Source organism: Sceloporus occidentalis, unplaced genomic scaffold, assembly GCF_023333645.1.
Source record: "Sceloporus occidentalis isolate IW3139 unplaced genomic scaffold, rSceOcc1.0.p SCAF_4, whole genome shotgun sequence".
Classification (NCBI taxonomy): domain Eukaryota; kingdom Metazoa; phylum Chordata; class Lepidosauria; order Squamata; family Phrynosomatidae; genus Sceloporus; species Sceloporus occidentalis.
In genome coordinates this window covers 69,602,267-69,628,607 of record NW_028316984.1, presented here as the reverse complement: position 1 = coordinate 69,628,607, position 26,341 = coordinate 69,602,267, and the positions used below count along the sequence as shown (strand labels likewise).

Here is a 26,341-nt window from a genome sequence, read left to right as displayed (position 1 = left end):
TGGGTAGGATACTGGATTCAACCCTCAGTCCGGGAGCTCAGGTTTCAGCATTGGCCATAAATTCATTTGAACAGTTAAATATTGTGTGCCAACTGAATTTGTTCCTTGAGACAGTAGTCCTGGCCACAGCGACACACACCTTAGTTACATCCTGTTTGGATTACTATAAAGCATTCTATGTCAGATTGCCTTTGGAGAATGTTCATAAGCTTCAGCTGCCCCAAGGAGCTGCATACAGATAACTACACAGAGCAAACAATTCCCTTGTCCCAACAGCTCCACTAGCTGCCAGTCCATTTCCAGACACAATTCAAAGTGCTGGTCATGACCTATAATGGGCCAGGTTATATGAAGGACTGTATTCTCCCATATCAACCCGCCCATGTCTTGACATCTTCTGGGGAGGCCTCTCTCTTTTTGTCCCACCACAGGTACATCAGGTGGCAATACAAATGAGGGCCTCCTCAGTAGCTGCTCCCAGGCTCTGGAACTTCCTTCCCAGAGAACTTAGATTGGGTCCCCCCCCCCCCTTACTATCTCTCTGCAAACATGTAAACGTTTTCTTTTAGTAGGTCTTTGACAATTGATTTTTCTATAGGAATAGGGGCCTTCTGTAATATAGATAGTTTTTTATTTTTTTTATTTCAATGTTTTCTTTTTTTCATTGATTTTAATCTTTTGATAGTTTAATTACTTTTAAACCTCTGTATACTGTGATTTTTTTAAAAAAAATCTATGCTTGGTTTTAACTGTAGTAAGCAGCCCTGAGTCCCAAACTGAGAAAAATGCATGATATAAATAAATAAATAAATATTATTTTACCATGCAGCAATGGCATGCAAATAAATACAATGCTGATGACGCTCAGCACCAACACAGCTGGCGAGTCTGAGGTGCTTCAGGTAGGATCCCAAATTTTGTGGAACCTCAATTCCTATATCTATTCAATATCTGTTATCACCTACAGCTCTTAAAGGCAAAAGGAAAAATGATAAGGAAGTGTCATGGGAGAGCACAAAACACCTTGGGTTGCAGGTTGTGCATCCCTGCATTGAATACAAAGAAGTGAAGGCAACACAGCCTTCTATCTACAAACCAGTTTTGAAAGAAGCGCTTCTGAGTGGGAAATTAGCTGTGCATCTACATGTTTGCTGATTCTTTCACAGTCTCCCCAGATGTTTTACACAGTATGGAAATGTGTTGCCCTGTGTTTCAGGAACCAGAATAGGGTAACTGAAAGGACAAGATTTACTGATTGACATCTGATACCTGATAAGAATGGAGGAAGACAATTCAGTAATACAAGGAGGGCTGTGGTAGAGACAGGGAAAGACATGAGTGGAAGGGAAAGACTGTGGGGTGTGTGAGGGAATGAACAGCACCTGGGTGATCTGAGACAAAGGACTTTTTAACTCATCCAGTGTTGGTAGAGGCTGAACGGGTACCAGATGGAAAGTGAGAGGAAGAAAAGAAAGTTTTTCCAACAAAAGAAAAAGAGTTGGAGTGGTAGAGAATGGAAGAGAGAGGAAGACTTGGGGGAGGTTGAAACTACTAGGTTTTTAAGTTAGGAAAAGCTGGGTACTTTCACTCATTTTGCAATATAAATTATATCTAGAACAAAGAAGTCACTACTAGTAGTAAGCAGAAATCACAAATGAATTAATTTGGAAGAAAGTATGTTGGTAGCGTGGAGAGCGCTGAGATCAGATGTACAGGCAAATTGAGAGATCCTTCACTAGGCTACTATTCAATTATTGCAACCTCCTCTCCAGTAAAATATGATTAATCAACTTTCACATGACCTTGTTAAAAGTACTCTGAGAGCCTCCATTGAGAGACTAATGCATATTGTAAATACGAGTGATGTAGCTGCTGGGCAAGTGTTTCCATTATGGAAGTTATCCATCACTATGAAAGTGTTAAGTGAGAGCTCTTTGCTTACTCTGCACACTTATTCATTAAATACACATTCTGTAAGCCACTGGTTTCACAGCAGAGATGGCCTATGCTACACTCCCCATAAGCTTGCAAAATACAGGATTCAGCAATGCTTACATGTAAACATCAGTAAAAAGGGGGAGTTCATAGAATCATAGAATAGAATCATAGAATCAAGAGACCGCAAGGGCCATCCAGTCCAACCCCCTGCCATGCAGGAAATCTCATTCAAAGCATCCCCGACTGATGGCCACCCAGCCTCTGCTTAAAGACATCCAAGGAAGGAGACTCCACTACACTTCAAGGGAGTGTGTTCCACTGTCGGACAGCCCTTACTGTCAGGAAGTTCTTCCTAATGTTGAGGTGAAGAACAGGTTGCTCACCTGTAACTGTGTTTCTTCAAGTGGTCATCTGCGAATTCACACAAATGGGTTTATTCTGCGCCTGCGCAGCAATCCTCAGAAACTTCTAGAATCTCCAGGCAGAAAGCAATGTATCTTTCTGCAACTTTTTGGCGGTAGCCCCGCCCATCCATATATAAGGCCCCTGGTGGCCCGCTCCTCTTCAGTTCCGAATGAGCCGCTAATCAGCGCGGCAACAAGCGTTGTCAAATGAGCAGACACTGAGGGGATGGACGGGCGGGTTTGTGTGAATTCGTAGATGACCACTCGAAGAAACACAGTTACAGGTGAGCAACCTGTTCTTCTTCTTCGTGGTCTCTGCGAATCACACAAATGGGTTTAGACTAGCGAGCTGTAGTCAGTGGAGGAGGGAGTGTCAATAACCAATAAATCACATAACCAATAAAGTATGTAAACCAAACAACTGTGTTATTTATTAACAGTGCAACAGGTCTATTGCATGGCAGAAAGTAACACTGCCCTCCCAAAGGTTGCATCCTGCCTGGCCCTGGCGTCCAGCCTGTAATGTCTTATGAATGTCAATGGCTGGGACCAGACAGCAGCCTTGCATACATCCTCAAGGGGAATCCCCGTCAAAAAGGCTGAGGATGCGGCTACCGCCCTAGTTGCATGGGCTCTAACCCGACCTGGCAAGGGCTTCTTGGCCAGTTCGTAGCAGAGACGGATGGTGCTGGCCACCCATTTAGAGAACCTCTGCGGTGAGACCGGCAGCCCTCTGTTGGCTTCGGAGTAGCATACAAAAAGTCTCTCTGATCGCCTGGACGCAGCAGTTCTGTCCAAGTAGAACGCCAGTGTCCTCCGGACATCCAGGGCATGGATCTGGTGCTCAGAGTCCGTGGTCGGATTAGGAGCCAAAGTCGGCAAAACAATGTCCTGGTTGATGTGGAAAGCAGACACCACCTTGGTCAAGAAAGTAATGTCCGTACGGAGCACCACCTTGTCCTTATGAAAACGGAGGAAAGGTTGGTCCACCCTCAGGGCACACAGTTCACCAGCCCGGCGGGCTGACGTGATAGCTACCAGGAAGGCCGTTTTCCAGGTCAGGAGTCTCAGGTCCGTGGTAGCTAAGGGCTCAAATGGCTTAGACACCAGCTGTGCCAGGACGGTGTCTAAACTCCACTGCGGTGAAGAGTCTGCGACAGGTGGATGCAGGTTGTTGAATCCTTTAAGGAACCTCTTTATGAGAGGGTCCCCAAACAGAGAGAGTTTGGCGGGATACAGACGGGCAGGAGAAGACGTCTTGGAGGTGTATTCTGCAGAATACGGAGCCTCCAGACCGCCCGCCCCGGGGGCGTGGCTCAGGAGATGGGGCTTCCACATGGGGGGCAGTGAAGACGCCTCACCTGGGTCCGTTTCGGACCCGCAGTTTCCAAACCGCCGCCTCGGAGGACGCTGCAAAGAGAGAGGCAGCTTCCTCACGGGCGGCCAAAAACGGGGCTTTTTTTTTTCCTTTGCCGGCTGGCGGATGCGCAGCTGCAGCGCTAAGCAGCGGCGGCAGAAAGCCTATGGGCACATTTAAAGTGCCCAAGCCCCTTTAAAACTTTTCCCCCCGCTCTGCCCAAGAACAATGGTGGTCTCCTGCCAGCTGGTGATCAGCTGGTGTTGGCATCCTTGTCCGCTTGCACTTTGCCAGTGTCACCAGCATCATAGATGCCTCCTCTCCTTTGGTCCCCGCGCTCCTGCTGAATCTGCAATGCACAGCCACAGCTGTCTCCGCTGCCACTGCTGTCCCCCTGCCATCCCCCATCACCTCCCTTGTATATATGTAAATATTTACAGTTTTAGCGTTTTTTATTGTTAGGTGAAAATGGCACAGGAATGTGTGTAGGGGTTCACTTTAAAGTCCAAACTTTCCAAGCAGCGCATGCGTACATGTTGCTCTAGGGTTAGGGTTAGGAGTCTTAAAATGCGCTGCAGCTGTGCTGCAGCTTCCACACCTGCATGGCAGCTGATGCTGCAATTAAAGCCTGACTGCAAACTGCGCATGTTCCAGGACCCCGACTCATTATGCGACGCAGGAGACACGGAGCTTTTAAATGGGCAACTTAAATTAGCGGCGTAGCAATTCTGGCGTACCGGTGCAGCAGCTTACAGACGGAGCTGCGCAGCTGCGCATCAAACGGAAAAGAAGCGGAGAAAAGCAGCACCTTTTTAATGCCGCCTCTTCCCGCTTGGGGCGTGCGGGGGGCGTGTTCATGGCGGCATTCAGGTAAGGCCTGTCTGAAGGCTCTATCTTCATGACGTCATGAATACACCCCTTTTTGCCCGTCTGTATCCCGCCTTTGTTTTGAAACAAATAGTGTGACAAAATGGCAGACAGGTAGCACTTGATAGAACTCAAGGAGAGACCTGCTTCTGTCAGCGTCATAAGAAAGTCCAGGACCACAGATGTGTAGATGGTCTTTGTGCTGCTTTGATGATATCCTGAACACCGGATGGAAGCGTGTTCAGGACCGAATCCTCCATGCCACCAATAGGAGAGACTGCATCTCGGGATGGTGGACTCGCCCGTCGTGAAGCGAGAGCAGGTCGGGCCGGTGTTCCAGTCGGAGATGCTCCTGTGCCCGCTGTAGGAGAGGAGCGAACCACGGCTGTCTGGGCCACCACGGAGTTATCAGGATTGTGTCCGTGTGGTCCGACAACATCTTCGAGATCACCAGTGTGATCAGAGGAAATGGGGGAAAGGCATACAGGAGGCCTTGAGTCGGAAGGCATCCCCTTCCAATCCGGGCTCTCTGTACCGTGAGCAGAATCTCGGTGTGTGAGCATTCAGCCGGGAGGTGAACAGGTCCAGGAGAGGGAGACCCCAGCGATTGGAGAGTTGGGTCACCACTTCTGGATGCAGCCTCCATTCGTGGCAAGTGGAAGATGACCTGCTGAGTTGGTCTGCAAGGTCGTTCTGGTCGCCGGGCAGATGGATGCACTGCAGCAGGATCTTGTGCTGTATGCACCACTCCCAGATGCGGATGGTGACTGCCAGCAGAGTCCTTGATTTTGTACCCCCTTGTTTGTTGAGGTAGTACATGACCGTGGTGTTGTCGGTGAGAAGAAGCACCACCTTGTTTGTGAGGACCGTCTGGAACGCTCTGAGTGCCTTTTCCACAGCAAGCATCTCTAAGACGTTGATGTGGAGAGTGGCTTCTGCCGGTGACCATTTGTCCTTTATTGTAAGGTCCAGAGTGTGGGCACCCCATCCCTGCAGGGAGGCGTCCGTGGTCAGGGAAAGGTCCGACTGCGGGGGTAGGAATGACATTCCCACGCAGACGTTGTCAGGCTGGAGCCACCATCGAAAGGACTTCTGTACGGTCCTCGGGATGGTGAGCAGTTTGGTAGGCGTGTCTCGGACGGGGTCGAACACGGATAGGAACCAGGATTGCAGGGGCCTGAGCCTTAGCCTGGCCCACGGTGTGACGAAGGTGGTAGAGGCCAGGTGTCCCATGGCGACTTGTACCACACGGGCTTGAAGACGCCTTTGACGCAGGCAGGGCTGCAGTGATGCGCGGAGGGCCTGAAACCTTGCCTCTGGAAGGTATGCCTTCATTGACACAGAGTCCAGCGTGGTTCCTATGAAGTCAATGCGCTTGGTAGGAGTCAGGTTGGACTTGTCGTAGTTGACCTGTAGTCCCAATGCTTGAAGGAGTGACAGGGCAAACTCGAGTTGTTTGAGCAGAGTGTCCTTGGAAGACGCTGCGAAGAGCCAGTCGTCCAGGTATGGGAAGACTGTGATTCCCCTTTGATGCAGGTATGCCACCACGGGTGCCATGCACTTGGTGAAGACCCTTGGAGCTGTGGAAAGGCCGAAGGGAAGGACCTTGTACTGGTATGCCTGGTGTCCGACAGCGAAAGCGAGGAACCTGCGGTGGTCCTCCAGGATCCCTATGTGAAAATAGGCATCCTTTAAGTCTAGCGTCACGAGCCAGTAGCCTTCCTGTAGGAGTGGTAAGATAGAAGCAAGGGTTACCATCCTGAATTTCTTGTAAACAATAAAGTCATTGAGGGCCCGAAGATCCATTATGGGTCTAAGGCCAGAGTCTTTCTTCGGTACGGTGAAGTACCTGGAAAAGAAGCACCGTTTGAACTCAGAGGGGGAGACGGGTTCAATGGCGCATTTGTCTAGAAGAGTGCGCACTTCGTCAAGAAGGGTGTCCGAGGGGACAGTTGACACAAAAGCTCCAGTTGGTGGGAGCTCAGAGAACTCTAGGGCGTAACCCCTGTGGACGATGTTAAGTGCCCAAGAGTCCGTAGTGATGGTGGCCCAGGTGTTGAAGAAAGGGCTCAGCCTGTTGGAGGTGACGAGGTGCGCAGGAACACATCAGAACCTCTTCTTGCCCCAGCCATCCTTCTTCCTATACCCCTGTTGGTATCTGGGTTGGGAAGATTGACACCTGTCCGGTGGGGGAGCAGGCGACCGGGAGGATCGGCCCTGAGGGTTACTGTCCTGGTGGTAAGGACGGTCCTGGGGCTGGAAGCGGTACTGGCCTCCTGGGTGCCAGGGGCGCTGACCAGGGTACCTCTGGCAGGGGGACTTGGATGGTGTGGAAGACATACCGTGCTTTCTAGCCGCGGTCTTCATCCGGTACCTGAAGCTAAGCTTCTCGTCCGTGTCCCTATTGAAGAGGCCCGAGTTGTCGAAGGGCATGGCTTCAATAGCCGCCTTCGCCTGAGGGGTGAGGTCTGAGGACCGGAGCCATGCATAGCGGCGGAGAGCTATGGAGCCAGAGAGGACCTTGGATGCACAGTCCGTGGAGTGTCTGGCGGAGATGATCTGCTGCCCAGCCATCAGGTGGATCTCATTCCTGAGAGCTGCCATCATACGCCTCCTGTCATTGGGCAAGTCAGCAATGGTGGGGTCCATCTTCTCCACCAGGAACTGGACGTAGGCCCCCATGCAAGCCGCGTAGTTTGCGTTCTTGAGGTCGAGAGCCGCCGAAGCATAGAATTTCTTTGCAAGGCCGTCCAGCTTCTTGCTGTCCTTGTCGACAGGCGAAGATGAGGTCTTGGGAGCGAAGGTGGACTGGGCTCCCTCCACAATAGCTGAATTCAGCTTGGGATGGTTTGACAGCCAGGACGGGGCAGACAGAGTAACCCGATACAGGTTCTCAATCCTGCGCGAAGTCGACGGGATGGTGGCTGGGGCGTCCCAAGAACGCTTGGCGATCTTCTCCAGGGACGGGAGGTAAACCAGGGCTGGTGGAGCTGGAGCAGAGCCGTGGATCCTCCTTTCCACCGGGTCAAGGGCATCATCCTCCGGATGGGCGACTTCCAGCTTGAGAGCATCGGCCATCCATATGACCCTGTCGGCAAAGGCCCGGACGTCGTCCGTGGGCGACGGGACAGATGGACCTTCAGGCACAAATGGGGCGTCCTCATCCGAGATGGGAGACACGGAACGAGGAGAGCCCGAGCCAGATCTCGAAGCAGATGGGCTCTGCCGTCTGAGGAGAAGATCGGATGTCCCGAAGTCGTCCCGGTCGTCCCGGCGGGAGGTGTCACCATCCGGACGACGGGCCCGTGAATGAGCACGGAGGTTACGACGCAGGTGGGATGGGTCAACCGGGATGAGGTACTGTTCCGTGTACCGGTCGTGAACGAGATCCGGGAAAGCCTGGAAGAGGTCCCAATCATGCTCTGCAGGGGCACGATGGTCTGCGGCCAGAGCCTCGTCAGCTTCGGTCCCCAGCGTGGCCCGGTCCCGTGCAGCAGAGCATGGCCTTCTCCTTGGTGAGGGTGAAGGAGATCTTGGCCTCAGCCTCTGAGGAGAGAGTGGAGCATCAGAGTCCTGGAGCTCTCCCTCCGATTCAGAGTCCATGGTCACAATCTGTAGGCTGTCTGCTGGTACAGAGAGGTGACTGGTGAGGAGGACTCTGGGTTCAAGTGGCACCATCCGGGAAGGGGCCGGTACAGACAGAGCTGGGGTCTTCACCGGCTCTGCGACAGGCGATGTTGACGGTACTGGCCTCGACTCAGGCGGAGGCACTGAGACCGTACTTGGGGGCCCTTTACGGCGGCTCTTAGAAGGCGGCGAGGGCGAGCGAGCCCGCTTCTTGTCCCGGTCAGAGCTCTTATCCCCTTTTCTCTTGGGGGCTTCGGGGGCATCCGCATCCCCAGAGGCTCCAGAGCTGGCTGAGAACCCTCTCATAGAGGGCAGCCTTGAGTGTCCGGTCCCTGTTCTTGAGGGCTTGGGCGGACATGGCCTTACAGTGGGCACAACTGCCTGGAACGTGTGCCTCCCCCAAGCAGAGGACACACTTGTCGTGGCCGTCGGCCTTGGGGATTTTCACCCCGCACTTGGTGCATTGCTTGAAAGAGGCCATGGTAAGAGAAGTCCGTTACCAGTCCGAAGTCAAGCCGTAAATCAGAGAAAGTAGTCAAGGCAAAGGGAAAGTCCGAAAGAATGGTCAAGTGAAAGTCCGAAGGTCGAATAGCCAGAGATTCCAATACACAAAGAGCAAGCGAAATGCTAGCGAAGTTCCTCGAGCTGCTTAGCGCGGCGGAATGAAGGAACTGAAGAGGAGCGAGCCACCAGGGGCCTTATATATGGGTGGACGGGGCTACCGCCCAAAAGTTGCAGAAAGATACATTGCTTTCTGCCTGGAGATTCTAGAAGTTTCCGAGGATAGCTGCGCAGGCGCAGAATAAACCCATTTGTGTGATTTGCAGAGACCACGAAGAAGAAACCAGTTTTCCTGGAGCTCGCATCCATTGTTCTGGGTCCTGTTCTCTGGAGCAGCAGAAAATAAGTCAGCTCCCTCCTCAATATGATGTCCCTTAAAGTATTTAAACAGGGCTATCATATCACCTCTTAACCTTCTCTTCTCCAGGCTAAACATCCCCAATTCCCTAAGTTGTTCCTCATAGGACATGATTTCCAGACCCTTCACCATTTTAGTCGCTTTGGACACACTCCAGTTTCTCAATGTCCTTTTTAAATTGTGGTGCCCAGAACTGGACACAATATTCCAGGTGGGGCCTGTCCAGAGCAGAATAGAGTGGCACTATTACTTCCCTTGATCTAGACACTATACTTCTATTGATGAAGCCTAAAATTGCATTGGCCTTGTTAGCTGCCGCATCGCACTGTTGACTCGTGTTCAACTTGTGGTCTAATTGGACTCCCAGATCCCTTTCACACATAGTTTCGTTCAGCCAGGTGTCTCCCATCCTGTATCTCTGCATTTTATTTTTCTGCCCTAAGTGTAGTACCTTACATTTCTCCCTGTTGAAGTTCATTTTGTTAGTTGTGGTCCAACTTTCCAGTCTATTCAGGTCATTTTGAATTATGATCCTGTCCTCTGGGATGTTAGCTACTCCTCCTAATTTGGTGTCATTTGCAATATACCCCCAATTCTGTCATCCAAGTCACTGATAAAAGATGTTGAATAGCACTGGGCCCAGGACAGAGCCCTGTGGGACTCTAGTCACTTCTCTCCAGGAGGAAAAAGAGCCATTGTTGAGCACCCTTTGGGTTCGATCAGTCAACCAATTACAAATCCATGTAATAGTTACATTGTCTAGCCCACATTTTACAAGCTTGTTTGCAAGAATGTCATGGGGAACCCTGTCAAAAGCCTTACTGAAATCAAGATATACTATATCCACAGCATTCCCGTCATCTAACAAGCTGGTAGTTTTATCAAAAAAAGAGATCAGGTTTGTCTGGAATGGCATCTTTCTCTGAAACCCGTGTTGACTTTTTGTGATTATGGCATTGCTTTCTAGATGTTCACAGACTCTCTGTTTAATTATCTGCTCTAGAATCTTTCCTGGTATGGATGTCAGATTAACTGGACGATAATTGTTGGGATCCTCTTTTCCCCCCTTTTTGAAGATGGGGACAATGTTTGCCCACTTCCAGTCTGCTGGGACTTCTCCTGTTCTCAATGGGTTCTCAAAGATTATTGCCAGTGGCTCTGATATTATATTTGCCAGTTCTTTTAATACCCTTGGATGTAGTTCATCTGGTCCTGGATATTTATATTCGTTTAGATTAACCAGATATCCCTGTACTATCTATTTATTCTGTGCTGAAATTCCCCTATTCTGTCCTCCACTCCATTATCCTCAGGTTGAGCACCCTTTTCCTTTTCTGAGAATAGCGAGGCAAAGAAGGTGTTGAGTAATTCTGCCTTTTCTCTGTCCCCTGTTAGCATTTTGCCATCTTCTCCATGGAGTGGCCCTACCATTTCCTTCTTCTTCCTTTTGCTGCAGACATATCCAAAAAAGCCCTTTTTGTTGTTTTTAACCTCTCTAGCAAGCCTGAGTTCATCCTGCACTTTAGCTTTTCTGACTTTACCCCTAACATGCTTGCTATTTGTTTGAATTCCCCTTTGGTGATTTCCCCGTTTTTCCATTTCTTATACATGTTCCGTTTAAAACTTAGCTCAGTTGAAAGTTCCTTAGAGTTTTTTCTATGTGGTCTCTCACACTGTATCATTCTCATTTAAATGGCAGGTTAAACACCATGAACCAGTGGGTTTCACTAGCCAGATAACAGCATTAAACAAAACATGTTTGCGAAAAGCTGAAATGTCAAACACAGACCCTGCAGTTTCCTCCACAATCTGGAAAAGTTATTTTGTGGGACTACAGCCCACAGAATCCCCAAAATTGCAATGGCCATGGCAATGCTGAGAGCTGCAGTCCTAAAAAATAATTTGTTCAAGCCTTGATTACATCATTAATGCCTTTTTTTTATTTATTTGTCATTCCTCCCCTCCTTGGTACACATTGAAGGAATAAAATAACCATTCAGAAATTACCTGGCCAGGCTCAAGTGTAACTACATGGGCCTGTGCTTTCTTGAACTGGGGGTAACTTGTCAAATCAGGATTGGCTACATTGACTTGGCTGAACACACTAGACTCTTCATAGGGAATTCTAGTAGGATAGAGAAGAGTGGTATCTTCAGGTGGGTATAAATACCACCTTTTCCTGAAAGCAAAAATGGTGGAGATTCAGAGCCTTCCATTTATGTAAAGCAACTTCAAACAAACAAGACTCCCAGTACAGCCGACCTGCTTTCTCATTAAGAGTTACAAGGAGCTGGAGAGCAAGCCGTTATTAAGTAGCATGATGCAGTAAACAGTTAAGCAACTTTTTTTTTAATAAAAAGAGAATTCAGTGAAAAACAACACCCTCATAGCCCTTGATAAGTCATGATTAAATTTACTTGGGTACGGCTGTGAAAGGAGACAAACGCATAGAACAAACAACAGTGACTCAGTATTGCCTTTATGTTTCAGAAACCCACTGAGTACTGAATTTAATATTAGAGTCGGTTTGAAGTCTTCTTACAATTAAAGTCTTCCAAACAGATCAATAGACTGGCCCATCACAGGGAAGGAAGGGTAGAATTCATTGTATAATTGTGGGGAACCTACAGGTACGATTGCACTTTTTAAACATTTCTCCTACATTGACATTTTTTACATATTTCACACATACATTATATCCAGTTTTTATTTAACTGCATGCACCTTCTCTTGCAATTTTTTTGTGGGGTCCATGGGATGCTGCCTTACATTGAGTCATGCCATTGTTTCATCCAGCCCAGTGCCGTCAACTCTGACTGCGAGGCAGAAGTTCTCCAGGTTTTCAGGCAGGATTATTTCCTGCCCTTTCCTTGCGATACCTGGCAGTACTTGACATGCCATCCTGCTTAACGTTTGAAGTTAGATGTGCTCTGGATGCTATCATGCACCGAAAAGTGGACAGAATATGAGCTCTCAGATCATGTCTCTATTCTAAGGGTGCAGCTACATTGTAGAAATAATTTAACTTTAAGTGCTGAAGCTCCATCCTACAGAATCCTGGGATCTGTAGTTTTATAAAGCCTTTGGCCTTCTCTGCCAAAGCATGCTGGTGCTTCACAAAACCACAAATCCCATGAGTCTGTAGGAAGAAGCCCTGGCAGTTAGTGGGGTCACACTGCATTGTTTCTACAGGTACAGCCTTGCTCTTTGGGGCTTTGGAATGTACTGCCTTCTTGAACTGCTTTTCGAAAGAGCAACTTCCAGATTTGGAATATGAAAATCCTTCTTTCTCTTCTGACTGCAAGTATATGCTGTTACTCTTTTTGCAAATGGAACATCAGAAGTCAAGTAGTCTATCATCTAACTGGGTTCCATGTGCAACCTAGTCACAGAGACTGATGAGCAGCCTTAGCTTTACAGGACAACAAAAGTTGTGCAAACAGAAAGTTTGACTTCAACCCTTAGCATGCCAGCTCAGAAATTTCAGATACCAAGTGTACTGAAAAGTCTTTACCTGAGGCCTCAGAGAGCCTATAGAAGGAGACAACACTGGGCTAGATAAACAAAGAGACCACACTTAAAAATCACAAGTTCTGGTACTAAAAATAAATTCTAGCTTGTTGTGAATGAGCCAATGTGCTGTTCGTTCATGCTAGCTAATAACTTCCACTTGCAGCAGCAATGGCTCAAGAAACTGCAGATCTTTGGCCATTTACTTGTTTATTGTAACATATGAACTAGAGATGGGAAGAATATAGAATAGTTAGAGACTTATTCTGTACAAAATTCATACTTGGGAATTTTGCACAGAAAGATATTTTCTGTGCAGGAAAAAAATCCTGTTTCCTGTACAGAAAATGATGTGATCTATGCAGGTTTTGTGCAGATTAAGTCCCCAACTGTGAATGATCTTTGAAAAATGTTTTCAAAGGCTTTCTCACAGAGAGTAGAAAATATTGAAAATTACTTATTGTTCCTTTCAGAACAAAATTAGTGAAAAATTACATCACTGGAAATCACATAGCCCTCTGTGTTTTCTCTTGTCCAATAAGTCAGAGACTTTATCCAGAGGTTTTTCAGTTTTGTTTAGCTTATCAGGGAAGAAAACAAGCTAGATAACTGGCTCCCTGCTGAGTTCACATGTCACAAAGTACAAACTATGGTTCAAAGATGGGTGGGTTGTTTAGCTGTTCCCACAACGAATGGGAGCACTGGAACAGTGCACCCAGGCATGCTATTCATCCTCTGTAAACCAGTATTCCTACACAGTCTTGGCTTATTGTGACACCTGTAATCTGGCATGGTGGAACACATCTTCTTATGCATGTTTAACTGAAAGGAGGTCTCTCTTTCTTCAGTGGGGTTTCACCTAGGTAATTATGCCCTAGGTCAGTGATGGCGAACCTATGGCACGCGTGCCAGAGGTGGCACTCAGAGCCCTTTCTGTGGGCACACATGCTATTGCCCTAGCACAGAGTTTGCCAGAGTTTCTTACTAGAAAGCCAGAGGGACGTGGCACTTTGCAATAAATAAGTGGGGTCCGGGTTGCAGTTTGGGCATTCAGTCTGTAAAATGTTCTCCATCACTGCCCTAGGTTGTATTGTGAGTACAACATCAAAGTTAACGTCAGAAATCTTGGGGCCTTGGTTTATTACATTATTTGGTTTATTACAATATTACAACGATTTTAAAAAGGTGTGTGCTTATCTATAATGCTGAATTGTCAGTTCACAAGGCAGGGCAAACAGGCACATAAAAATAATTTTATAAGGAGATAAGTCTGAGTGATGGGAATAGTAAAAGCAAAAGTAATTAAAATAACAGCCCACACAGCAAATTCTTGGAATTTAAGAATAGCTACATCATCAACCAAGGAGTGGCAGCCTCCCATTTTTGTTGACAGCAAAGTCAGAAAAAAGAGCTACCTATGAAAGAAAATTAAAATTCCTATACCCACTCACTTGGGAGCAAGTGTCTTTAAAATGAATTAGGCATACAAATTAGCAAAGCCATTTGTGCTTTCTGGCTTCTAGTTCTATGCTGCTTCTTTTCCCACCACACACATTATTTTGTTTTCACACTCCTTCACCTTGAAAACACTTCTGCGATGTGGCAGTTCTAGGGGTTCAAATGAACTAAAGAGACTTTTTCTCGTCCCAGCTAAGTTGCTGTAATAACCAAGAAGGAGCATAAAGAGTGTAGACATCTTATAGACAAGGCTGCCAAGTTTGCAGATGACCTCAGTTTACTCAGGCTGTTGAAAACTGAAAAAGACCATGAAGAGCTTCAAAGGTTTTCTTCAGAATGGATGAAAGGCAACAAAATGGTCCATAATTTTCAGTTTACATAAGATGCTGGGGTGCTGACTACAGAAGCGAAATGTCACATGTATATACACCATGATGGGGCTCTGAACTTACTGATAAGGCAAGATACATTTAGGGATGGTATACCAATAAGAACAGCTACTCAGTGTGCACCAATAGAGAAAAAGAGAAAACCTATGCTAAGGATTATTCAATATGGGATTTGTAATATTTTGGGTCTATTACAGAGTTATTGAAAAATGCTGGGAAAAAAGCTCTAATAAAAGCATATAATCAAACTGGACAAGTTATCTTTAAAAGAGTAGCCAATTACTTTACCTTGCTATTTCTCAAAAATAGAATAGATGCTTGTCTGTTAATTTTTAAAATACCAGATCACAAAATACCACTGGCTTGGTACAAAACACACCTTCCTTCTGTCCACTTTGCTGTTGCCCAACACTAACCAAAGAACATGAGCCACTGGCACAAAGAGAGCAGCATGAACCAGCATTGGCATCCTGTGATATTCTTACATCACCATTCAGTAAATGGTCAGGGCACAAAAGGATTAACATTATTCCTTGTTATGTGACACCTGCAGTGAAATTTCACTATGCTTTTCTTACCAGTAAAAAATAATTATAAGGCTGCATTTGCACTACAGAAACAATGCAGTTTGACACAACATACTATTCATAATACTATTCAACGTCTTTTTCGTGATCTTCAATCTGTTGACTCTAACCATCTTGGTCTGACCCTGGATTCATCTCTCTCTTCCCTAAATCTCGGGGATTCTGCTGATTCAGCTATGTCTTTATTTAACTCCACTCTTTCCTCAACTCTTGACCATTTTGCCCCTGTCTCTGTACACACTTCTTCCTCCAAGACTAGACCTCAGCCCTGGCTTACCCCCAACATTAAGTTTCTCCGGTCCTGCTCTAGAGCGGCCGAACGTCTTTGGAGAAAGTCCAAAAAGTGGGCTGATTTTATCCATTTCAAATTTGTTCTTTCTTCCTTCTCACGCGCCCTCTCTATGGCAAAACAGAATTATTACAAATCATTGATCTCTGCCAATGAGAGGTGCCCGCAGCGTTTGTTCTCCACCTTCAATACTTTGCTTAAACCTCCCTCTCCTCCTGTCTCTTCATCTTTCTCTCCCAATGACTTTGCTAACTATTTCATCTCTAAGATTACCACTATTCGCTCTGAGATAGTCCCTCCTGATTCTTCTGCTCTTAATCTTCTATCGCCTTCGCCTAACAAATTTTCTGTCTTTCCTCCTGCCTCTTTGGATGAACTCTCTACACTTCTGAACTCTTCCAAACCTGCTACCTGTCCTCTTGATCCTATTCCTACTCGTCTTCTAATCTCTATAGCTCCCTCCTTTCTGCCCTCGCTCCTCCATATCTTCAATCTCTCTCTCTCTACAGGCTCCTTCCCCTCGGACTTCAAACATGCTCTCATTTCCCCAATTCTGAAAAAACCTTCTCTTGACCCCTCCTCCTTGTCTAGCTATCGTCCGATTTCTCTTCTCCCCTTTCTTTCTAAGGTTTTGGAACGGGTTGTCTATTCGCGCTGTCTTGAGTTTCTTGAAGCCAACTCCATTCTCGATCCCTTTCAGTCTGGTTTCCGCCCAAGGCATTCTACAGAGACAGCTCTCACTAAGATCTCGAATGACCTTTTACAGGCCAAGGCTAATGGCCTTTACTCTGTTCTCATTCTTCTCGATTTGTCTGCAGCCTTTGACACTGTTGATCACTGTCTCCTAATTGACATACTCTCTGACCTTGGGTTCTCAGACTCTGTTCTCGACTGGTTTAGATCTTACTTGTCTGGCAGATCTTTTGCAGTAGTTGCAGGGGGTCAGACTTCTTCTCCTGTTCCCTTATCTGTTGGAGTTCCCCAGGGCTCTGTTCTGGGTCCCCTTCTATTTTCTCTCTACACACTGTCCTTAGGAAAACTCATCAGCTCTTTTGGCTTTTCCTACCATCTGTATGCTGATGACACCCAGCTGTATCTTTCTGCCCCTGACCTTTCTCCAAGGCTTGAACAGCAAGTCTCGTCTTGCCTTACAGCTGTCTCGCAGTGGATGCGCCATCGGCGGTTGAAGCTCAACATGTCCAAGACGGAGCTTCTTGTCTTTCCTCCTAACCCCAACCTTCAACACTCCTTTTCTGTCTCTGTGGACAACATCTCCATTCAACCAGTCCAGCAAGCCCGCAGTCTTGGCTTTATCTTTGACTCTTCTCTGTCGTGTATCCCTCAGATCCAGACCACAGCCAAGGCTTGTAGATTCTTTTTGTACAATATTGCCAAAATCCGACCATATCTCTCCGCCTCTACTGCCAAGATCCTGGTCCATGCCCTAGTGGTCTCACGACTTGATTACTGTAATGTCCTCCTGGCTGGTCTTCCTTTTTCTCACCTCCGTCCCTTAATCTCTGTCCAGCATTCAGCTGCACGCATTATCACTTCCACCCACCGCTCTGACCACATCTCTCCTGTGTTGGCATCCCTTCACTGGCTCCCTCTCCCTTTCCGCATTCCGTATAAGCTCCTGCTGTCGACATTCAAAGCCCTCCATGGACTGGCCCCTCCTTACTTATCAGACCTTCTTTCTCCTCACCTTCCCACCAGGGCCCTCCGTTCTGGTAGTCAAGGGTTCCTGTCTCAGCCCAGGATTTCCTCTGCCCCATCTCGGATTCGCCCCTTTTCACTTGCTGCCCCTTACTCCTGGAACCTTCTTCCTCCACAAGCAAGAGCCATCACTTCTTTAACCAGCTTCTAAACGGAGCTGAAAACCATCCTGTTCAGAGAAGCCTTCCCAGGAATCGCATAATTGTCGCTTACTATCTGATGTTCTGTTGTTGGCTGTTTATCGATCCATTTCCTGTATTGCTATGTACTGTATATGTATTATCCTACTTGTGAGTACAGTGGAACCTCGGGATACGAAATACCCGGGTTACGAATTTTTCGGGACCCGAAAAAATCCAATTGGAAATTATTGATCCGGGTTACGAAATTTTTTTCGGGTCCCGAAAAAACTTTTGGTGCTTTTTGCCGCGATTTTACACCAAATCGCGGCTTTTCCCCATTAGCGGCTATGGGGATTCGGCTTGCGAAAGCCGTTCGGGTTACGAAAGCGGCCGCGGAACGGATTACTTTCGTAACCCGAGGCTCCACTGTATGTATTTTCCCTGGATAATGATTAACCTTCCATTTTGGAGCCAAGCCCTCCCTCCAGTCCATCTGCCTTGGTCCAGGCCTCGGAGGTAGAGAGGAACTGCTGGACCTCTTACCCTTTCCTTCCACCACTCCCTTCTCCTTCTGTGTCATGTCTTTTTAGATTGTAAGCCTGAGGGCAGGGAACCGTCTAACTAAAAAGATTGCATGTACAGCGCTGTGTAAATTTACAGCGCTTCATAAATAAAGGTTAATAATAATAATAATAATAATAACATTAACTGCCATAGCCCAATGCTATGGAACTCTGGGATTTGTAGTTTTGTGAGAAATTTAGCCTTCTCAGTCAGAGAACTCTGGTACCACAATCCACTGCAAACCCCAGAATCCCACAGCATTTACCATGGCAGTTAAAGTGTTATCAAACTGCATTATTTGTGGAGTGCAAAAGACTCAGCTGTTAACATAATTCCATGAATCAGGTATTCGACTTTCTAACACAGAACCTGCTCTGGAGGAATGTGAAATTTCCATACTGAAATGTAAACAAGGTGTATGCAGAATAAGCTGATCTACTTATTTCAAATTTAACAAGGTCTTATGTGAACAGTAAATATTAAGATCAAATGATAACTCCCCACTCAAATACATTAGTGTTTCTTAATAATGAGTCTGTGTACTTCAGATCACAAAAAAGCATGATTGAATTAAATCATCAATTTAACAGTTAAAAGACAACAGCAATGAGAATCGGTCATGTTTGCTAGAGAGATGGCAAATGTCAATATTTCTTCTTACCTTCCCTGTACTTGTAACACTAAATTGCAGCCATAGGAGTCCAAATGGCATGGAGTGTTTGCTCCTCTTGAGCCAATCCACAGAGTACTTTCTCTTCCATTTCGTCCCTCAAATCCAAAATCAGACCATACTATATCCTGTTGCAAATGGAGAATTCAAACACAATAACATTTTGAATATCCAGCCATGTCCCATCATCTTCTCCTGCATATTTTTCTCTGCATTTTCCAGAAAGCTCTATCAAAGCCTTGGGTCCCATCCTGGCAGAAAGGTCATATATATATATATATATAAATAAATAAATATAGCCAATGGCGGAAAGGTTATGGAAGCTGCAGTTCAAAACACACCTACTTTACACTGTTTTAGGGTGTAAGTGCTATAAGAAAAAATAAAAATGAAGGATATGAACACTTCAATTAATCAACTGAATTTATATTTATTTATTCATAATTCATAATTAAATTATTTATTAATTAATAATAATTAATAAATTTCTATAGAGAGAGTGGAGATACTTTTGCCATTTGTTAAGATGAGAAAATAAGTTTTAAATTTCGTATTTATACCCCACCTCACCCAACTGGCAATCACTCCTTGTGGTCCATCATTCAGAGAACCATTTGCCAAGTTGTAAGTTTCCTCAATGTGTCTATGAGCATGAAGCATGCTTTGAGGGGCCTATGGATGACGATTTTTATCACATATCCTTAGTACTTGGCAAGACAATACAGATGAATAAATTGTCTCAGAATGAAAGAACGCTTCCCAAGCAGTTAATCGTGTGTATGGATTCTCTGTATCTATCATCCTGACTTATGATAAGATGAAATTTATCATACATCTATAGTAGATACATGATAAAATGGTTCCTTGTATTCCACTGCTTCTCAGTGTATGACAGGTGTAAGTAGAATAATGTTTCAGCCCACTATTCCTGTAATACTCTTGGTTAAAAAAAGAAAAGAAATAATGGTCTATTTCCAGAATCTCTATTTAGAAAAAGAAAGAAAATTAATAAGCAAAATGTTACCCTACTTTGATGATGATGATGATGATAATAATAATAATAATAAATAAATTTTATTTGTATACCGTTTTTCCCTAGATCAAAATGGTTTACAGACTATAAAACTATTAAAAACATCCCATAAAAATAGATAAAAACAAGTAATACAATTATACAAATACAATCATTCATAGGGTAAGGCAGAGAATCGATGGCATCAAGAGCGCTCAACTTCATTCTTCGGGGGTGAAGGCTTGGCAAAAAAGAAAGGTTTTAAGCCTCTTTTTAAATGTTTCTAGGGGGGTCATGAGACAGAGTTCCTCAGGGAGACTGTTCCAAATCTGTGAAAAGGCCGTCTGGGATGTGGAAACAAATTTGGAAGATGGAATCTCCAACAGATTCTTCCCGGATGTTCTGAGTGTGCGGGGCGGATTGATGAGTGATCAGCTCTAATTTCTGATATTGGGGGACCACTGTTAATGTCACCCATTTCTAGCTGGCTGGCTGTTTTATGTCGTTTTTTAAAAGGGAAATTAATGCCATCTTTATCATCTTGTCCTTAACTTCTTTCTTGAAAAAAATGTGATTCACTTCTACCAATATAGATCTACACTGGCCAGATTCCTGAATTTACTCAAATTGAGGTGTCCCCTGAATGGATTTGGCTCAGAGACATTAGTGGAAGGACAGGACAACTTTTACTAATTCCCACTGTATCCTCTTAAGTCCTCCAAAATTTGCTCTAGCAAGCAAGAAGACTGAGGAGTGGCTGGAGAAATGACTGAAGTTTTAAGAAGCAAGAAGAAAAAGAATGAGTGATCTCAATTTTATTCCTGAATGGAAGGACTCCTTTCTTTTCATGGGCATCCAGTTAGGATCCAAGCCAATGAAAACAAATCTCAAAGAAAGGATCCATAAAACAATTATGGATACTTTAATAAATTGAACAGTATTAATCTGTGAGTGTAGTCAAATAACCTTCAATACCATCAGGTATACAAGTATTAATGAATTTGATTCAAAGTAAAAGAGGACAGGTAGCTACTTGGCTGAAGACCAGTTTTACTAAGGAGAAAGTCATCCAATTATTTTCAAAGGCAAAATCCTTTCAGTGAAATGGTTCCTTTGGCATTGCACAGAAAACTGGTCCACTGACCCTGAGCAAAGTCTGTGGTGAAAGACTGCAATTTTTGCCAAGAACATTAAAAGTATTGTGTGGTTTATTTTTTTTTTAAAAAAAAGAATCAACGGGGAAATAGTTAACAAAACCAATTCCAAAGTAATGTCCAGATCAAAAGGACAGCAAAAGAAAAAGATGGGCCTTGTCTTTAAAAAAAAGGAGGGAAAGGCCTCAATTTTGTGCTAAAAATGAAGGTTTATTGTAACATAATATGCTCAATTATTCTAAATTAAGCTTCATCATTAGCAATCTTTTTTTTCTACAATAAAATACTTAAAACTTTTCCAGCCTTCTTCAACAACATACAGCCAGTATAGTGGCCTTTGGGGAAGGGGGCTTTCTCTGCAACTTTACACACACACACACACTTTTTCACTTATGGGTAGAAACCCCCCAAATGGTACACAGCTGTCTAGATGCAGATGTACAATACATTCTGTTCAAGAATTTGGGACAGGATTACCCTGAATGTGTGGGATGTGAAAGCAAGCTATCTTTGCCTGCTCCCACTGTAGTACTCTGTCTGAAGAACAAAATTTTAAGAGGACACCTGTCCTCTATATGTACAGCCTCTCTACAAAATTGGGAATCCTGGATCATGTGGACAGCCTCGATGCATGGAAAAACTAATGAAGTTGAGGAGGAAAGGCTAGCCTGCTCCTTCCTCCTATGTATTCAAGATAGTCTGGCGTCTGGTCATTTGAATAGGACTACAGATTTGTGTAATCACAATCCGAGAGCCAGCATAGTGTACTGATTTGAGTGCTAGATTAAGAAACTGGGATTTGAATTGTCACTCAACCATGGAAACCTAATGTTTGGCTTTGGGCAAGCCACATGCTCTCAACCTATGACAGCAGTAAAAGCAATGACAATTTATCTCCTCTGCTATGCCAAGAAAACCCTAAAACAGGATGACCCTAAGTCACACTCATCTTAACAGCACATAGCAACAACACTGTTGGCCTATTTCAATAGCTTATCCAATGATGTCAGCAACTGTACCAGTCCATTTGTGTACAACAGCACACTGGGCTTGTGATACTGAGTCTTCCAAAATGACCTCAAGATCTCTCTTGAGCAGTTAGTGCCAATTCAGATGCAGTCAGTCAACAAGTGATACAAGGATCATTTGCTCCAACATAACCTTGTTGTACTTCATTATTGAATATCATGTGCCACATCACCCTTGAGCATCCAGCATTGTTTCCTGTCTGTTTGGGATTTTACCACCATGAATCATGTGATAGCATCATGGCTACACAACTGCTCTACCACCCTCCCTAGATTAAACACAATTAATTTAAGCAGCATCTGTCTCAGTATAAATTGTAGGTGTTGTGAAAAACATCCCTTTATATTTATATACTCTTTCTCCTGTAGTTTTTAAAGCAGTTATCCATCCATAAGATGCCACATCCTCTTATCAAAGAAAAGTCCAGAAAGTAGCTAGGGACTCGCTGGTAGATCTCTCGATAACAAACATAGATCTTCATATCTAATCTACCACCAAAACTGACCTTCACTGAGGCCCTCTACAGACTGGCACTTTGGGCCTGCCTGGGGACAGAGTTGGGGTGTCACATCTAGATGATACACGCCCTGACTCCACCCCCAGGGTACCATGATGCCGTGTGCTCCACCTGGCACACAGAATCATGGCGTTCCTCTGGCATTGCGTCCATACAACGCAGCACCGGAGCACCATATAGCTGCGGTGCTGCAGCTATTGCGCCCTTTCCAGGATGCAAAAAGGAGCCTTTTTTATGACTCCGTTTCACGCCCTGGAAAGGCCGGATTTTCAAAGAAAAGTAGAACTAGGGTTAAACCAATTCTCTCTGCTGTAGGTACAAAATATATAAGAATCAGTCTCCCTGATCTGAAATACTTGGGATCCTAAATTTTGGACTTTGGAGTTTTCTGGATTTTGGAATATTTAGATATATATTATGAGATATCTTGGACATGGGACCCAAGTCTAAACATGACATTCATTTATGTTTGTATAGTTACACATATAACCCAACTTATAGCCCAAACGTAATTTTATACACCTTATTTTCAATAATTTTGGCATGAAACAAAGTATGTGCACACTGAACCATCGGAAAGCAAAGGTGTCACTATCTCAACACCCATGTGGACAATTCTGAATTCTGGAGCATTTCAGATTTTGGAATACTATAAGGGAAACTTAACCTGTATGTAGAAGAAACCATAATTGTGAGTTATCATGTTTTTAAAAGAGAACTTCCTGAAAGGGCAGCTGTTTATATACTTCAGATTTACATATGTATGTATGTATTTGATTTACATATTTGTTTTTGCATACCAGGGCATGTTTAATTCTTCTCTGTGTGATCCTGGTTGGTACTATTAATCTAATGGGCATTTGGTTCAATGCCACATATCTAAAGCAATGGTTACAATTTATCCCAAACGACAGTTGATCAATTATCACTTTGTTCAACAAGATAGTTAAGCCAGAGTGAAATATATATTTTAAGAACAGAATAAAAAAGGGTATATCCTTCCCACAAATACATAAGTACATATGAAGCAGTCTCATACGAAATTGAACCAGAGTATTAGCCAAGCAGAGTAGTGGAGTATTGGGCGTCTTGGAAACGTCTCATCTATGGAGTTGCCATGAATTGGGGTCAACTTGAAGGTTGTTGTTGTGTGTAATTTCTGGTGTATGGAGACCCTAATACTATCCTATCATGGGGTTTTCTTGGCAAACTTCTTCAGAAAGTGTTTGTCATTGCCATCCTCTAAGGCCGAGAGTGACTTGCCCAAGGTCACCCAGTGGGTTTCCATGGCTGACCAGGGATTCAAACCCTGGTCTCCAGAGTCACAGTCCAACACTCAAAACCGCTACATCACACTGGTTCTCATTAATGGTTTCCTGACACAATACACACATCTCAACACTATCTAGCCCCCATCCTCATAGGAGCACCCCTGACCTGTTCATCACATCACTCTCTGTTTCCCACAATCTATTCTCCTCACCTCGGGCCAGTTTCCTCTGTTAAAACTGGATCTGTCACTTCATTTACATACACAAAGTATTTGGAACTTGAATTGACATTTTCACATATGAATGACTTACAGAGGTCTGTCCCTGGCTTTCCACTCCACTAAATGCATCAGTGAAAGGGACTTAAGTCTACGAAAGCGTATGCTGCAAACTTCTTTCTTTCAGTTAGTCTCAAAAGTGCTACAAGATCTCTCTACATACTAAGAAAAATTACTGTTACATGGTGCCTACTTTATTATGGAACCTTATCCTTCATGAAAGGGTTGTACAGCAGCAAAGGCATCTATTCCTTATGCCACTGGGGCCCTGTGCAGACCGGCCATTAAGGCCAGCCTGGGGACGGAGTCGGGGTGTTGCATACACATAACACATGCCCCGACTCTACCCCAGAGTGCCATGATGTCGCACTCCACTCCACACGGTGTCACAGTGCTCCTCTGGTGCTGCGTCTTCACAATGCAGCACCAAAGGAGCATCTTCAAGCTACGGTGCTGTGGCTATTGCACCCTGGAAAGGCCAGATCAGGGCCATGGCATACGGCTGCCACAGACCTGATGTGGAGCCCCTGAAGGCGGCTGCAGGTCATCACTTAGGGGCGGTCTGCATGGCCCCTAAGTTGGGGGGGGCGTTTTTTACCCAACAATCAGCAATATTACAGATCACTCCACTACAGTATGGATTCTCCTAGACTGCTTATGAATGAGTTCAGGGATGAATTTTTGCATATTAAAACCCCCTGAATGTACCCTAACCATCTATAAGATATTGTAAATTCTCTGAAGGTAGTATCTCTTTTTCTGAGATTCAATACTGAGGAATCATCAAGGTGAATGATAACTTTCTAAGTGAATGGAGTAATAGTGGGAGCTTACCTGATTTACAGAAAGAAATAAAGAAGCCCAGTACAAACATTTATCAGAAGCTCCAAGAAATCACAAAGGAAAAGTTGTTCATCCAGCTTTCCACGGCCATAAAATTTAAAATCCAATATAACTATTTCAGTGATAAAGTTAAAGGTAATAATCATCCCTACACTTTAATCTCACACCTAAGTAGTTTCTCTGTTCGGTCACAACTTAAGAAGAAAGAGAGTGAATATAATCAATATTAGATTTTTAAAAGCTTATTTTGAAAATGCTTCAGCCACAGTAAATACCTGATGTGATTATGGGCCAAATAGTTTTTACCCAATGAACTGAAAAGGAATTGGTAAGTACTAAAATTCTGGCTCAATGGGCTGCCTTTTCCTTTTTTCTCTCTCTTTCTTTTTACAATAAAAAGATCCAGAGCTGAAAGAAATGCAGTTTATAAGTACCCCAACCATAACAGATGGCACATTACTTCTGAATTACATTTATTTTGCTTGCTGCTTACAATGGAGCTAATATACCCATATGTCACTTTAAGAGGTCTCATTTCTATTTAAACTTCATGCATATATCTTGCCTCTGATTTATACCTCAAAATTCTGTAATGTAACATCAACTGAACAAAAAATCTGAAGAAAAGCGAGATACTGCTCGTACATTAAAATAATAGAATCATTACCTTAAGTCACACAACTGTAAATGATAAACAGCACAATTTAAATTTCAAACAACTTCTAAATGGCCCTATTAATCATTATGAACAAAAAATGGGGATAGCTACCCTTCTTGTACCCTTCAAGTCACCTTAGTAAAATATCTAAATAAAATCTAAATGAAAACAGCAGATAAGCATGGGATATTTTAAGAAAAGAAAACTCATCAATAGAAGAGAGTTTCTTGCCTGGTACAGTTACCACTAAGAAGTATCTTTCAGTAACTTTTAAATGCTAATCCACATTGTTATAAAACAGTTTTCAGGCTGAGAATATCCTTCTGTTCAGTGGTATCCAGTGGGTGATAGTTCTGGCAAGCTTTGATGCGACATAAATTATTACAGGTTGAGTCTCCCTTATCCAGAATTACAAAATCCAAAATATTGCAAAATCCAAAACTGTCCACATGGATAGGTGAGATAGTGATACCTTTGCTTTCCAAGACATTGTATTATGTATGAATGAAAAACTCTGAAATTCAAAATTCTTCTGGTCCCAAGCATTTTGAATAAGGGAGACTCAGCCTGCACTGTGATCTGCCACTGGCAACTATTTCTGGTCTGATCTAGCATTTGTGATTAAGATGGCGCTGCTATGGTCAACACTTGGGAAAGCTACTGTTTTGGACTGCAACTCTTGGGAATTCTAGAAGCTTTTGTTCAAAAATAACTTTCTCAAGCTCTAAGTATGCAGTAAACTCCCCCCCCACCCCATACACATACTGCATGTTGCCTGCACCTCTCAGACAGCAACATTAAGTACAGGATTAGCTTTTGATACCTAGATCCGAAAGCATTTTTCACAAAGTCCTCATGACACATATGACATAGGTATTTATTGGTTAACATTTCAATTTAGTCATTTTCTCAAGGGTTCCCTCCCAGGTATTATCCAGGCCTAGACTTGCTCAGCAGGGGCTCATGTCTGAAAAAAATTATTTGTATGGCTTCAGGCACACATATGTATGCATTCTGATCTTGAAAAAGATGGCACCTAAAATATGTCAGCCCCCTCCCCAAATGATAGCAAGATTGTGTGCATGTGCATGTGATGGACCTGTTTTAGGATTTAAAAATTTGGTAGGAAGCAATGGGATGAAGTGACCCCAGGGCTTCCAGA

The 26,341-nt window shown here is 44.4% G+C and overlaps 1 protein-coding gene across 4 annotated transcripts in view; it reads right to left on the bottom strand.

Moving 5' to 3' along the window:
- Nucleotides 1–26,341, bottom strand: part of HSPBAP1 (HSPB1 associated protein 1) — an 87,562-nt gene that overhangs the window by 27,667 nt on the left and 33,554 nt on the right. For all 4 annotated transcript variants that reach the window (XM_089523338.1, XM_089523340.1, XM_089523339.1 and 1 more), the window contains exons 4-5: nucleotides 18,409–18,545; nucleotides 11,120–11,291 (exon numbers count right to left, since the gene is read on the bottom strand). In XM_089523338.1, the coding sequence (XP_089379464.1) occupies nucleotides 11,120–11,291; nucleotides 18,409–18,545 (309 nt within the window). The remainder of the gene's footprint in view (nucleotides 1–11,119; nucleotides 11,292–18,408; nucleotides 18,546–26,341) is intronic.